Below are 15297 nucleotides of genomic sequence, written 5' to 3' on the forward strand. Positions count from 1 at the left end.
CAGACCAAATGGCGAATCATCAAGGAAGCGAAAATCTGGTTAAATTAGAAAGAACAGAAAAGCAAACAAAGATGCTAGCGCGAGGCATCCTGGCCCTCGGCGGAATGTTAAGTGCTAGATCTAGTTTAGAAGTTGGAAAGGGGAGTATCTGTGTGGCCCATGCTGGGGAGCAGAGAGCCAGCATGCGGCTGTTTGGGCCCCGCAGGCTGGGCCAGGAGGTGAAGATGGCCAGGGAGCTGGGCTGCTGGCGAGCAGCAGCAGGAACAGGGCTGTCACCGCTTACCCAGGTGCAGCGTGAGGTTGATGGAGTTGGGGTACTGCACCCCGGCCAGCATGGTCTGGCTTTGCCACCAGGTGGTGTCGGCCTGGTTGTTGTAGTCGGTCAAGAAGGCTGCCCCGTGCTGCAGGTGGGGCTGCCCGGCGTCGCACAGGTGACAGGACTTGGTGACCCCGGTCACCCCGGTCTGCACACAGTACTCCTCGGGCGGAGCCCCGCACGTGTTGGTGGCCACCACGGTCACGTTGAAGGCGGCGTTGACGAACTCGGGCATGCAGCGCTGCGACCGCCCGCCCTCGTCCGTGCACTCGTCCATGGCTGCCCGGGAGCAGCCGGCCGCAGCGGCCGCCAGCACCGCCAACACCGGCCAGAGCCGCCCCCGGGGCCGCAGCGCCGGCGCAGCCGGCTCGCTGCCCTTCATCCCGCCGCCTGCGCGCTGGGCCACGGCGAAGGCAAGGGCGCGGGCGCGTTCCTCTCGCCCAGCGGTGTCCCGGGGAGGCCGCTCTGCGGGCTGAGCCTCGGGGCCCAGGGGCCGGACTCTCGGGGCGGGTGGTGGCGGCGGCTCGTACTGGAGAGACGGGCCAGTGGGCGCCGCTGGCGACGACCGCGCGGCTCGGTGACCACTGCCCGGCTCGCCGCCTCCGCGCCTCCCTCACCCACCCGCAACACAGCCCGCACTCGGCGCCGACCCCCGACTTCCGAGCGCGGGCCCGAGAGCGCGCCCCCGGGGAGGAAGGAGCAGGGGGTGGGGTCTGGCGGAGGAGAAAGCCCAACCCCGGCCTCCTCTCAACAGCTCCCGCGGCCCCCGTAGCTGCTCCCCCGCCCTCCTCGCGCCGTGGACTGAGCGTCCGCCCGGGCGACTCGCGGCGGCGGCGGCGGCGGGGGCGGCGGCATCTCGCGCTCGGGCCCGCGGCGCGGGATCGGCGGGGGAGGGGCCTTGAGGGGTGCGAGGGGTGGGCGGGGAGTGAGGGAAGGGGTGGGGGATCGGGGAATGGGAGGGGGAAGAGAGAGGCGGAGGGAGAGCGGGGGAAGGAGGGGCGGCGGGGCGGTGCATGACGGGAGGGAAGGGGAGGCTAAGGAGAGCCCGCGCCCTGGGGGAGTTGGACGCCGGGGTCCCCTAGCTCCGCGTCTCCGGAGCACTCCGGTTGGGGGAAGGGGTAATGGAGGGAGCCTTAAAGGGGCGACGCTGGGTCGGTGAGGTCACTTGGAATCGGCCTTTGGGCCCCGCGCCGACCCGGGGCCGCGGCAACGCGGATCTCCGCCCCACCAGGTGTCGGTCGTTGCGTCCAGCCGGCCGCGCCCTGGGGCCGGGACCCGAGGGACCGGAGGCTGGGAGCTGCGCGCAGGCTCCTCGCCCCCGCGGGCCGCCCCGGGAATGCCCCCTGCTGCGCGGGACGGGGCTCTAGCCTTTTCCAAGGAGAGGTCCCGGGGTGTCCGGGGACATACACGGTCCCCGGAGAATTAAGGGCCTTGGTCTCAGCATCAAAATGAATTTTCTGAAGCAATTTCCTGCGTCTAAAGTGTAACCCATCCTTTAACAGGGGCAGAGAAGGAAGTGAAAGGGCTGGGAATGGAATGACATTTTTCCCCTGGGTAGGCAGACCCACTGCGAAATTCTTCCACTGTGTTGTTTATGTTCCCCATCTTGCCTTTAAAAGACTCGAAATTATCTGGATCTGACATCCTCCTTTTCGGGCCTGCTGAGTCACGGAATATTCTCCGTGCCAGAATGACTCAGTTCACAGAACCTGAGCCAGAAGATCATGAGTTTTAGTCCCAGATCAGAACCTGGGCACTTACCCAGTGCTGATACGACAAGCAAGGACCGGCAAAGGAGGGTGCTGTAAAAGTGGACGGCCGGGGTGGTGGCTTTTAAACGTTTGGAGTCCCCAGGCAAAGTGGATGCAACTAGTGGATGCTCATGAGACAGATTTTTTTTTAACTTTTCCAGATCTTAATAGTAAAGTGAGAATAATAAATATATGCCCCCCACCCCCCCGCTCGAAAAAAGCCCAGCCCCCCCAAAAGAAACAAAAAACCCCAAACTACGTTTGGATTCAGTAGCTCTGTTAAGAGAGTGGGGGTCTGAAATAATGAAGTAAGTAAATGTTAGATTACTATGGTTGGGGTCAGTGTTAACTCCAAGAGTACTTTAAGGATAATGGTCTGGTTGGGCGGGGGCGGGGGGGGGGTGTCTTGCCAAAATGCTGAGTTTGCTTAGCAGGCACATGGATCACTTGTACTGTTCATTTATTTGATGAGCTGGGTGAAGGTGATGCATGACTAAAAGTCTCTTAACTCCTCATCCTTTGGCACCTCCGCTTTGGAAAAAGAAACTTGTGGGACTGTGAGTAACAGTATTTTAATCCTTTCATATTCGAGTTGAAGCAAAATAAATACATTCATTTATACCTAAAGAGGATGATATTCTCTCTCTTTCATTGTACTTGAGAACAAAGACATATAGGACGAAGATAAGAATGTTAGTTGTAAATAAAGAATGTTAGTTGTAAAGGTATTTCTAATAAATATAATTAAGTAAATACATTAATGCATTTGCCCTTAGAAATTTTCAATATTTTATTAGATATTGGCAAACAAAACAGTGGGGGTCCTTTTGTTTTCTACCAGGTTAAAACAGATTAAGGTAAGGAAATACCCAAGTTTGCAAAATCAAAATAAATGTTTGCTGTCGCTGCTCCCTTTTGGATTCTAATATCCAAGGGTAACTTTATTACTTCTGCCCCAAAATTTCATTACCAGAACCTCATCTGATATTTGTAAAGCCCATAAAGAGACTTTGAATTAATTTCTAAATTCTATTGCTCATGGGAATGTGACAAGGAAATATCTATTTTGGAGAGAGGTAAAATGTAACCGGGCCTAGGCCAGGGGGCTTGGTAAAAAAAATTAAAACAACAACAACAACAACTTCGCTCCATTGTTTGAATTCTGATTCAAACAAAACAAAGGTTAAAATAAAAATTTTAAGACAATGTGGAAAATTTAAATGCTAATTAGATATTTTGTGATAACAAATTAAGTATTTTAGGTACCTGAAGATTTTACTGTTTATTAAATAGACTTGGTTTTTGTTTTTTTTTTAAAGTGAAAGTGTGTGAGATTTTTTTTTTTACTTAAGGTTACCCTGTGGGGTTTTTTTTCGGGGGGCCGGTGCAAAGGGAGAGGGAGAGAGTATCCTAAGCAGGCTCCAGGTCCATCAGGGAGCACAACGTGGGGCTCGATCTCACAACCCTGAGATCATGACCTGACCTGAGCAGAAATGAAGAGCTTAACCAACTGAGCCACCCAGGCACCCTGAGGTTACCCAGTTTTTTTTAAAAAAAAAAATTCTGTGCCCTTTAATAATACATGTTCTTAACTGCTTACAAACTACATTATCTAGTAAACAGATGTAGTGTTTAGAAGAAAAATGTGAAGGTGTGGGAGAAATGGTTTCAGATCCCCTAAAAAATGATATTAGTGCCCAACCTCCAGGGTCTCTGTGCAGCAAGGAATGTAGAATGAGAGGATATAGTTGTTTATTATACAGACAAAAGAGTTCCAAAATTTTAAAAATCCCACTTAGAATTCCAGAGAAAAGAGATTTCCCCCTATCAGGATCTATCTAAACAATTTCAAGGACGGATGCTGATTTCCCTGGCTTGGGTCACCTGCAAATCCCTGGGCATACCCACCCCTAGCCAGTTGAATAAAGTAACCGTGCTAAAGCAGCCCAACAGAAAGCCATGGAATTTGGGAAAAGCAGTTCTTCAAGGAAAGCGATTGCTGTTGCCAGAAGGGGGCAGTTACAAGGTAGAAAAATACAACAGATGTCTACTACATCCAAATTGAGAATGTGTGATTTAGTTAGAAAAACAACTTAAAGGGTTATAGTGACCTTTTAACATCGAAACTGCCCTTTTAAAAAATCTTCTGTAATTACCAATGTGTCCATTTTCCCATTTCTTAGTTTTTGCTGACTTCACGTCCCTGTATTTTTCCCAAGCCTAAGCACCACCATACTCTAGGCTTTATCTTTTATATTTAGAATGCAACCTAAAGATAACAGTTACTACTAATATAATGATGTTAGCCTATATTTACCTTCTGTCTTGTGCTTTTCAAAATGTAATAACTCTGAAGCAGGGGATATTAACTTGTCGAGTTGAAGAAACTAAGACTCAAAGAGATTAAGTAATCTCTAGCAAGCAGCAAGATCAAGACTGGAGCCTGCACTTTCTGGTTCCCTATCCAGTGCTGTTTCTTTTTCTGTTGTGTAAAGGTCACGGTCGAGTGTAAAGGAAGAGCTACCTCGAACTTTCAAGGTTTTTAGGTTATCAAATGGGAATTCTAAATTAGATGAAAATTAATGTGATACTGGAAGAAAATTAACAATATCCCTCTTCAGAGTTACACTAACTACACACGATCCTTTGTGTTAGGTTTATAGATCCTTCTTGGATCCTTGGTACAAGTCCAAGCATAACAAGATAAGGTATCTTTTGTGGCCATGCTCAGGTAAAGACAGGATTCCTCATGTATGAGGTAAAACCCTTCCTTCCCACCCACCAACATGTACTTGATTTAAACCATCTTTATATTGTGATGCTGGTTTAAAAAGGAAGAGGAAAGGACACATATCATAATTCATAAAATTTAAATCTATTACAAAAACAATAAAAAAGGAAATATTTCCCAAAATGAGGAGCAAAGCCCAACCCCTCCCCAACCCCAAAATCTTCCCATCAAAGGAACAAAGAACTTCACATCTCAAAAATTTTACTGTTCTACTAACCAGATGTGGACTACATCTCACCATAGAGAACAGAGAGATAAATAATCTTTTACATGCAGATGACATGGTTTTATTATGGGAATTCAGAATATCCTTAATAAGTTGTTGACCCTGACTGGTTAAATACTGTCAGAAAAGGTACAGCATTGACTGTAGTTAACAATATTGTATCACATATTTGAAAGTTGCTAGGAGAGTAGGTCTTAAAAGTGCTCATCACAAGGAAAAAAAAGTTAGCTATGAATGGTGATGGATGTTAGATTTATTGTGGTGACCATTTTGCAGTATATACAGATATCAAATCATTACATTGTACACCTGAAACTAATATGTCAATTATATCGCAATTTTAAAAAATCAACTCTAAAAGAAAAAGAAAGTATATTTCATTCAAAACCAAAGTTAATACTATTAGTGGTAGTTTTCTCCCAACATTTGATTGCCTTATAGTTCATTACCTTATTCAGCTACTTAGATATATATTGCAATAGGGTTTTTTTTTTTTGAGGATGTGCCTGAAAATTATATTGTTTAAAATTAGAAGTTTACACCTTTTTGAGCAAGATTTTTTTAAAGATTTTATTTATTTGTCAGAGAGAGAGAAAGAACACAAGCAGGGGGAGTGGCAGGCAGAGGGAGAAGCAGGCTCCCTGCTGAGCAAGGAGTCTGATGCAGGACCTGATCCCAGGACTCTGGGATCATGACCTGAGCGGAAGGCAGACACTTAACGACTGAGCCACCCAGGCCTCTGAAGCAATATTTTTGGGGAGGCTGTTATAATACAGCTTTACAATTTTTTCTGGCTGTAATTGTTGTGGTCCTGGCCCAGAACTCAAGGGCCTCCATCTCCAGTTTATATATGTATTTGGACAAATGATAAATTAATTTTCCTCCCACACAAATTTTATTTATCATAAAAATGCAAATTTTATTTATCATACCAAATTAAAATTTGGTATGATAAAAGCAAGATTTTTTAAAAATTCACTCATAATTCTGCTGTGCTAAAATGACTGTCATCTATCAGAATTCCCTCTCCTAGCTCCTGTCATTCTACTGTTCTAATAGACATCCTTTATTGAAGTACAATCTACATATCAAGAACAATGCACAAATTCCAAGGACTCATATCACAAAGTGCAAACACTTCTGTAATTACTGCTCAGGTCCAGAAACAGAATATTGCCCTAGCCCAAAAGCCCTATCATGTCTCTTGACAATCAGGACCCCTCCCTTCTCCCCATATGTGACATCTATCCTTACTTCTGTCTCCCACAGATTAGATTAGTTTTGCTCATTTTTGAATGCTATTTAAATGAAACCACACAATTTGTATTTTGTATGTGGGTGGCTTCTTTTGATTAATATTATGTTTTTGATACGCATCTGTATTGATATAGTTCAAAACAATAATTCAAAAGTAGCAATAGTTCATTGTTTTTCTTTATTGCATGGTATTCTATTGTATAAATAAACTATGCTTGTTTATTCATTCTACTGTTGGTGGACATTTCAGTCATTTCCAGTTTCTGCTATTATGAACAATATTACTTGTTACTACCAAAATTCTTACTTGTCCTATGGAAATATATATAAATATGTATACACACACATTTAAGGGTATCTAGTAGGAATGGAACTGCTGAGTCATAGGGGTAGGCATATTCAAATTTGGTAGATACTCCCAAACTGTTCTCCAAACTAGTTGAACCAATATTCTCTCCTACCAACTGTGTACGAGAGTTGCGGTTACATCACTTCCTCACAAAAACACTTGGTATTGTCAACATTTTTAATCTTCACCATCCTAGGCTAACATTATCATGGTATTGGTGCTGAACTCCAGGGCCTCTCACTCCAGTGTGTATGTACATGTGTGTGTATTATATGTGTGTATATTATATATAAATGAATGATAAATTGCTTGTGTCACTGAATGTGTAGTATTGAATTGTGGCTTTATTTTCTAATTCCTTAATTACTAATTAGACTGACATCCTTTTCATATTTTTTTAACCATTTGGGAATCCTTTTTTGTGCCTTTTCACTTTTTTTGCTCATTTTTCTTTGAGTTGACTGTCTTTTTCTTAATCATATGTACGTATTCTTTATACATTTTGGACATAGGCCCCTTTTCTTGTTCTATATATTGCAAATATCTTCTTTCACCTTGCTTTGTCTTTTCCTTCTTTAATAGTGTCTCTCGTTTTTTAAACTTTAATTTATGGAAAAATTCAAACATAAAAGTGGAGAGAAATATGCAATAAAACTCCAGTTTCAAAAAAAAGATTCATAGCCAATTTTGTTTCAGCTATGCTTTCATATTTCTCCTCCACCTCACTCCCTCCCATCACCACTTAATTACTTTGAAGCAAAATCACAGATATTATACCATTTCATTTAATGGTATCCTTTGATGAAAGAAATTCCTCATTTAAATGTAATCTAATTTTGAACTTTAAGACTAGTGCTATTTCTATTCTTATTTAAAATCTTTAAGGTTGGGGTGCCTGGGTGGCTCAGTCGTTAAGTGTCTGCCTTCTGCTCAGGTCATGATCCCAGGGTCCTGGGATCGAGTCCCACATCGGGCTCCCTGCTCAGCGGGAAGCCTGCTTCTCCCTCTCCCGCTCCCCCTGCTTGTGTTCCCTCTCTTGCTGTGTCTCTCTCTGTCAAATAAATAAATAAAATCTTTAAAAAAAAAATCTTTAAGGTTATTAACATATCTTCTTGTGCTATGATTTGGAAATTTTGTTTTATCTTTCACATTTAAATTTTTAATTCACCTAGAATTGATTCTTGTGTATGGTATGAGGTAGACATCAAAATATATTTTTACATACGGCTACCCTACTACTAAATCACCATAATTGAAGAGACTATTCTTTCCCCCATTACTCTGCAATATGAACTTTGTCACCAAACACCCAAGTCATCTATTTCAAACATCTGTATTGTTTTATTGTAGCTTTATAGTAAGTCTTGATATCCACTAGGGTAGGTTCTCCAACACTTTTTTTTTTCCTTAAAGACCATGGTGATTATTCTTGCACTTCCATATAATTTTTGCACTTCCATATAATTTTAGAATTGGCTTCTCAATTTCTACCCAGAATTTTGTTTGTGATTGCATTCAATCTATATATTAATTTAGGAAGAAGTAACGTCTATGCAACATTGAGTCTTCCATCCCTCAATATCTATACATATAATATAGATATAGGTGTAGATATATATCTCTCCATTTCTTAGGTCTTCTTTAGATTATCATGGTAATCTTTTATCATTTATCATTTCTACACAATGTGTAGAAATTTGCACATTTTTAATTAAATATTTTGCTAGGTATTTGCTTTTTTATCCTATTGTTTGTTACTAGAATATAAAAATAGAACTGATTTTCTTATTTTGGCTTTATATCCAGCAATCCAACAACCTTGCTAAGTTCACTTTTATTTCCAATAGCTTGTAAATCCTTTTAAATTTTCCATCCACACAATCAGGCCATCTGTGTATACTAACAGTTTTATTTCTTATTTTCCTTTTTAATACTTTTTAGTTCTTTTCCTTCTCTACTTCTGTTGGTTAGAACATCTAGTGTAATAGAACATCTAGTGTTGAATAGAAATGGTGATAGTGGATATCTTTATCTTGTTCCTGATCTCAGGGGGAAAAGTTTTCAACATTTCACAAGTATAATGTTTGTTGTACATTTTCTATATTTACCTTTTATCAGATTAAGCTATTTCCTTTATATTACTAGTTTGATGAGAGGTCTTTATTTTTAAATTATGAATGAATGTTGGAATTGGTCATGATTTTTCTCACCTATTGAAATGTTCATGACTTTTCTATTATCCGTACTATATGTTATTAGTTTGTTAATGTGCTGAGTTATATTCAATAATTATTAAATGCTAAACCAACCTGGTATTCCTGAAATAAACCTAGTTTGGTTGTGCTATTATCTTTTTATCTTACACTGAATTTAGTTTCTAATATTATACTTAGGATTTTTAAACCTATGTTAATGAGAAATTGCCCTCTTATATGCTCCCCTCCTTTTTTTTACATCCTGTTAGGTTTAGTACCAAGATTATGCTGGCTTTACAAAACAAGTTGGGAGGTATCCCATTTTTTATTCTCTGGGGAAATTATTTTAAGCATTATTGCATATTTAAATGCTTGAAATTCACCAGTGAAGCCATTTGGTTCTGGTTTTAGTTTGTTTTGTTTTTGTTTTTTGGCAGTGGGGGGGGAGTAGAAGAGGAGAAGACATTTTAATAGCAGATTCCATTTTTTTTTTTTTTAATATTTTATTTATTTATTTGTCAGGGAGAGACACAGCGAGAGAGGGAACACAAGCAGGGGGAGTGGGAGAGGGAGAAGCAGGCTTCCTGCTGAGCAGGGAGCCCGATGCGGGGCTCGATCCCAGGACCCTGAGATCATGACCTGAGCCGCAGGCAGACGCTTAACGACTGAGCCACCCAGGTGCCCCAGCAGATTCCATTTTTTTTTTAAAGATTTTATTTATTTATTTGAGAGAGAATGAGAGAGAGCACATGAGAGGGGGGAGGGTCAGAGGGAGAAGCAGACTCCCCGCTGAGCAGGGAGCCCGATGCGGGACTCGATCCAGGGACTCCAGGATCATGACCTGAGCCGAAGGCAGTCGCTTAACCAACTGAGCCACCCAGGCGCCTGCAGATTCCATTTTTAAAGTAAATATAGAACTATTTAAATGTTCTATTCTATAGTCAGTTTTAGTAACTTGTATTTTTCAAGGAATTTGTCAACCTCATCTAAATTTCAAATTTATTGGCATGGAGTTACTCATAATAACCTCTTATTCTCTTTTTAATGATGGTGGGAACTTTATTCCTAAAACTGGTATTTTTTCTCTTTTTACTTACTAGGTTTATCAGTTTAATTAATCGTTACAGATTGCCAGCTTTTGGCTTTTTAATTTTTCTTTATTGTTTGTTTACTATATTGCTCATTTCTGCTTTTTATTATATCTTCTTTCTTCAACTTTGATATCCTATTCTAATTTCTTGAGTAAAATCTCAGATAATTAATTTCAGCCACTTTCCCCATAATATGTGTGTTTAAAGCACAAATTTCCCTCTTAACACCACTTTAAAACATAAGTTTTGATGTGCCACACCACCATTATTATTATTCAATTCAAAATATTTTCTAATTTCTGTTCAAAGTTTACTTTGGCCCATTGATTATTAAAAGTGCATTGTTTAATTTCTAAACATTTGGAGATTTTCTAGTTACCTTTGTTATTATATTGTTTGTTGTCACATCATTATTTAAAATTGAATAACTGAGACCTTAGGAAATGTACTCTTACTTATTGTGATGGTCTTGCTTGGATCATGGTGTCTGCCCTTAGCTGTACATTAGGAAGGTGAGAAAAAGGATTTTGTGGTTTGAGCAAATTGAAAAGGAGGGCAGGCACCAGCACCTCACTGACCCAGTACACTGAGATTATATTGCAGGAGCAGCAATGGCCTTTCAATACTGACCCCTTGAGGCTGAGTAACAACCCCTGGGTTCCTGCATTTACCATGACATAGGGACACAGAAAAGGAAAGACATTTTCATAATAAGCAGGATAGATGTTTGGAGTCATATTACTACTAAAAATACGTGACCTTAAGTTATTCTCAAGACTGGTGAAATAGGATATAGCATTTTTCATTTGATATCATATTTCACTTGATATTTAGGAGGCATGAATATAATTTAATCTCCGTAATATGATTATTATATCCATTGTTAATATTTACTTAGCACCTACTATGTGCCAGGGACCTTTCTAATCATTTTTTCTCTATTATTTCAATTAGTTCTCATGTCTATTATTATCCTCATTTTCAGATGAAGAAATGAAGACACTGTGATATTAAGTAACTTGCCCAAGGTTATTCAGCTGGTAGTGGAGCCTGGACTTAAACTCTGGATGTCTGACCCTACAGTCAATGCTCCTAACCACTGTGGATAATAATAACAAGCTTATTTGGAGTTTCCTAGGTAGCAATGACATTTTAAGTGCTCAGTGCAATCTTTTTTTTTTTTTTTAAAGATTTTATTTATTTATTTGACAGAGAGAGAGACAGCTAGAGAGGGAACACAAGCAGGGGGAGTGGGAGAGGGAGAAGCAGGCTTCCCGCTGAGCAGGGAGGCCGATGCGGGGCTCGATCCCAGGACCCTGGGATCACGACCTGAGCCGAAGGCAGACGCTTAACGACTGAGCCACCCAGGCGCCCCAGTGCTCAGTGCAATCTTTGCAATAACTCTATAAGTAGGTATTTTTACTATCATTCCATTTTATAGGGATGGCTCAGTAACTTGCTGAAGACCACAAAGCTAGTAAGTGACGGAGCTGAGACTCAAACATGGACAGTCTGGCTGCAGAGTCTTTGTCTTCACTGTTATCTAATACTGCTTCCCAAACTATATTGACTTGTCAAAGACACAGCCAGTCAGAAGACATGAATAGTCATTTTTCCAAAGAAGACATCCAAATGGCCAGGAGACAAATGAAAAGACGCTTGACATCACTGATCATCAGGGAAATACAAATCAAAACTACAATGAGATTTCACCTCACACCTGTCAGAATGGTTAAAATCAACAATACAAGAAACAACAGGTGTTGGCTAGGATGCGGAGAAAGGGGAACCCTCTCACACTGTTGGTGGGAATGCAAACTGGTGTAGCCATTCTGGAAAGCAGTATGGAAGTTCTTCAAAATGTTAAAAATAGAAATACCCTATGATCCAGCAATTGTGCTATTAGGTATTTACCCAAAGAATACAAAAAGATGAAGTAAAAGGGATACATGAACCCTGATGTTTATAGCAGCATTATCTACAATAGCCAAATCATGGAAACAGCCCAAGTGTCCAATTGATGAGTGGATAAAGATTATGTGGCATATATATACAAAATGGCATATTACTCAGCCATAAAAAAGAACAAAATCTTGCCATTTGCAAGGACATGGGTGAAGCTAGAGAGTATAACGCTGTGAAATAAGTCAGTCAGAGAAAGACAAGTACCATATGATTTCACTCATAAGTGGAATTTAAGAAACAAAACAAATGAGCAAAGGGAACAAAAAGAGAGAGGGAGGGAGGCAAACCAAGAAACAGACTCTTAACTATAGAGAACAAACTGATGGTCACCAGAAGGAAGGGGGTGGGGGGATGGGTGAAATAGGAGATGGGGATGAAGGAGGGCACTTGTGATGAGCGCCGGGTGATGTATGGAAGTGTTGAATCACTATATTGTACGCCTGAAACTAATATAATACTGTCTGTTAACTTAGTGGAATTTGAATAAAAACTTAACAAAAAACAACAGCAAAGACACAGCCAGTGTCAGACACATCCGTTCACATATATTATCAAATTAACATTCATCTAGGTTTGGTAATTGTGTCAGGAATGATGAGATATTTATTTCTGAATGGATGCTTTGCTCATAAATAAGGTATTTGCAAAGTTTTTTCCAATTTTTAAAATTTAAAAACATAATTTATAGGCATAATAGAAATAACCTGCAAATAATAATGTTTAGGACAAAAATCACTATGCAAATACACATTATATTTTTAGGTTGAATTCTGTAACAAAAAGCAATGAGTATTACAGCTAAAATCAGCTGAGGGAAAGAAAATTTCAATTTGCTTTAAGTTATGCACACAGGTTATTTTTTCCACAGTTGCAATCCGAATTATTAAAGTTTAGAAGCTAAACGTTAATGTTAAACCACTCAAGGGCTTCATAAATATGCTGTAGTGACAAGGCTTATTCAGTGTTAGTTCCACATGAAGGGAAAAAGGGTCCATTTTCTTCCAAGTCCAGAGAGAGGGTCACCTAATAACCCATTAAGCTTAATGAAAGCAAAGGCAAACAATCCTCTTCCCATACATTATATATTTTAAACTGTCCAGTAAATTATAGAGTAATTGAAGTCCTTCACTCGCTTTTAAGTGTTAGCGTGCCACGATTTTAGGTATAGGGCTTTAAATCCTTTATCCAATCATACTTGACTGAAGTAATATTAGTTTTCTACTAACTTTTCACCTTTGATCTTTAGGGTGTGTTCACTATACCCATTTGTTAATGACACAGGATATGCTTTTCCAAAGCAAGAATGGATACTGGCTCAAACTGATTTTACAGAAAAGTCATTCCAGGAAGTAATTTGACATCAGTCTTAACTGAATACAAGAATGACATTTTCTTTCAAAGATCTGGATGATCTTTTGGATGTCCATTGCTTGCATGTCAGTAGAACTTTTTAGGCACAAGGCACCCTTGTTTTGTTTTTAATAGCATGTGAACATTTGTGCTAATGGAAGCATTGATCACTTATTCTGGAATGAGTTGTGGAAAGGACAGTCTGAACAGAAAGGACCTCTATGACATCACTGCAGTTTTAGCAAGGAAAATACTCTAGGCTATAAAGCAGGAATAAATATAATCACTACATAAGGCAAGTAAGCACAAATATTCCCTATGGCTTCTTAAGCAGAAAAAGAAAATAACCACTTCCAAAGAATTCTTCCCAGTATGTCACAAAATGAAGGTCAAAACAAATCGTTAAAAGTCTGAGAAATAAAAACCAGCAGAATGTAAAAAAAAAAAAGTAACACACTCCAGAAATTGGCACCATGGCAACAGCCAGAAATGCTTCAAGAAAAAAAAAGGCTTTAAATAATTGTTATGGACTGATTGTGGACCCCAAAATTCATATGTTAAAGCCTTAACTCCCAATATGATATGGTACTTGGAGATGGGGCTTTTGGGAAATAATTGGGGTTAGATGAAGTCACGAGAGTGGGGCCCTGGTCTGATGAGATTAGTGCCCTTATAAGAAGAGACACCAGAGAGCAAGCTCGCTCTCTCCCACTCTCTCTCTCTACCATGTGAGGACACATCAAGAAGGTAGCTGTCTGCAAGCTTGTCCAGCACCCTGATCTTGGACTTCTGAGCCTCTGAAACTGTGAGAAAATAAATTTCTGTTGTTTGAGCCAGGCAGTCTATGGCATTTGTTACAGCCGCTGACCTGACTAATACAATTGTTACAAACTAGTTTGTTTCAGTAGACACAAAGTTGAACCTGTTATATCTCAGAAATTGTGACTCTGTGTATGTGCTGAAAATGAGCCTGCTTTTTCTTAATCAGTTGTGGAACCTAAAAATAGGAATACATTATATCTTAATATGCCCAAATTTGTCACAATCTAATATTCACTGATGTCTAACATATACCAAAAAGGTAACAATTTAGTTACCCAGTAAAGTTCCAGTAGTCACAGCAAGGTGCCAAAATCCTATTTGCCTATAGCTCCAAGCTATGTTTCCGTTCTGAAATCTTGTGGTTTTATTTAAAGTTTAATTTCAATAATGTTAAGAATGGATTTTCTTCACTCAGAATGTATAACATCTGAACATTTTCATGGACATGAGGTGTAAGAACTGAGAATTATAATAGTACTTCTCGGGGCACCTGGGTGGCTCAGTTGTTAAGCGTCTGCCTTCGGCTCAGGTCATGATTCCAGGGTCCTGGGATCAAGCCCCGCATTGGGCTCCCTGCTCCGTGGGAAGCTTCTCCCTCTCCCACTTCCCCTGCTTGTGTTGCCTCTCTCGCTGTCTCACTCTCTGTCAAATAAATAGAATATTTTTTTAAAAATAGTACTTTTCCCTCATTTTGTGTAGAGGATCATTTTAATTAACAGGACAACTTTACATTATTTTCAAATACTTGAGTATTTCTTATTCTGGAGCTTCCATCTTGGATAGCTCATTATGAAAACATATCAGTATCAATTGAGCACATGAAAGAATCATGGTCATCAGGCTGCCTTCCTGAGCAGTCTTATCCCCTCATCTGAGATATATAATTACACAGCAGCATGGGAGCTACAGAAACTAGAATGTATTTCCCGCTGCTGTGTCAGAACAGTCAAGGAAAGAGTCCATCTTGGCACAGAGTCAAGGCCATGGCCAGCGACACACAAAGAATAAATTCACATGTGTGCCTGATTTCATTCACACGAGATGGGTCTTTTATATTCCAGATCACCTGACATTAAAGACCAAGATTTTTTTTGTTGTTTTTGCTTCATTTTAAATGTTAATATTCATGAGAGGTGGGAGGGTGTAAGAAAAAAAAAAGTAAAGTTAGATCTTTTTTTTTTTTT

At 40.4% G+C, this 15297-nt stretch overlaps 1 protein-coding gene across 1 annotated transcript in view; it reads right to left on the reverse strand.

Annotated features, from left to right (window-relative positions):
* Positions 1-1022, reverse strand: part of LAMC1 (laminin subunit gamma 1) — a 126595-nt gene extending 125573 nt beyond the window's left edge. The window contains exon 1 of the mRNA XM_006729152.3: positions 284-1022. Coding sequence (XP_006729215.2) covers positions 284-698 — 415 coding nt within the window. The 5' untranslated portion in view covers positions 699-1022. The remainder of the gene's footprint in view (positions 1-283) is intronic.
* Positions 1023-15297: the final 14275 nt, after the last annotated feature.

This window comes from Leptonychotes weddellii, chromosome 6 (genome assembly GCF_054177405.1).
Source record: "Leptonychotes weddellii isolate Sample4059 chromosome 6, ASM5417740v2, whole genome shotgun sequence".
Classification (NCBI taxonomy): Eukaryota; Metazoa; Chordata; class Mammalia; order Carnivora; family Phocidae; genus Leptonychotes; species Leptonychotes weddellii.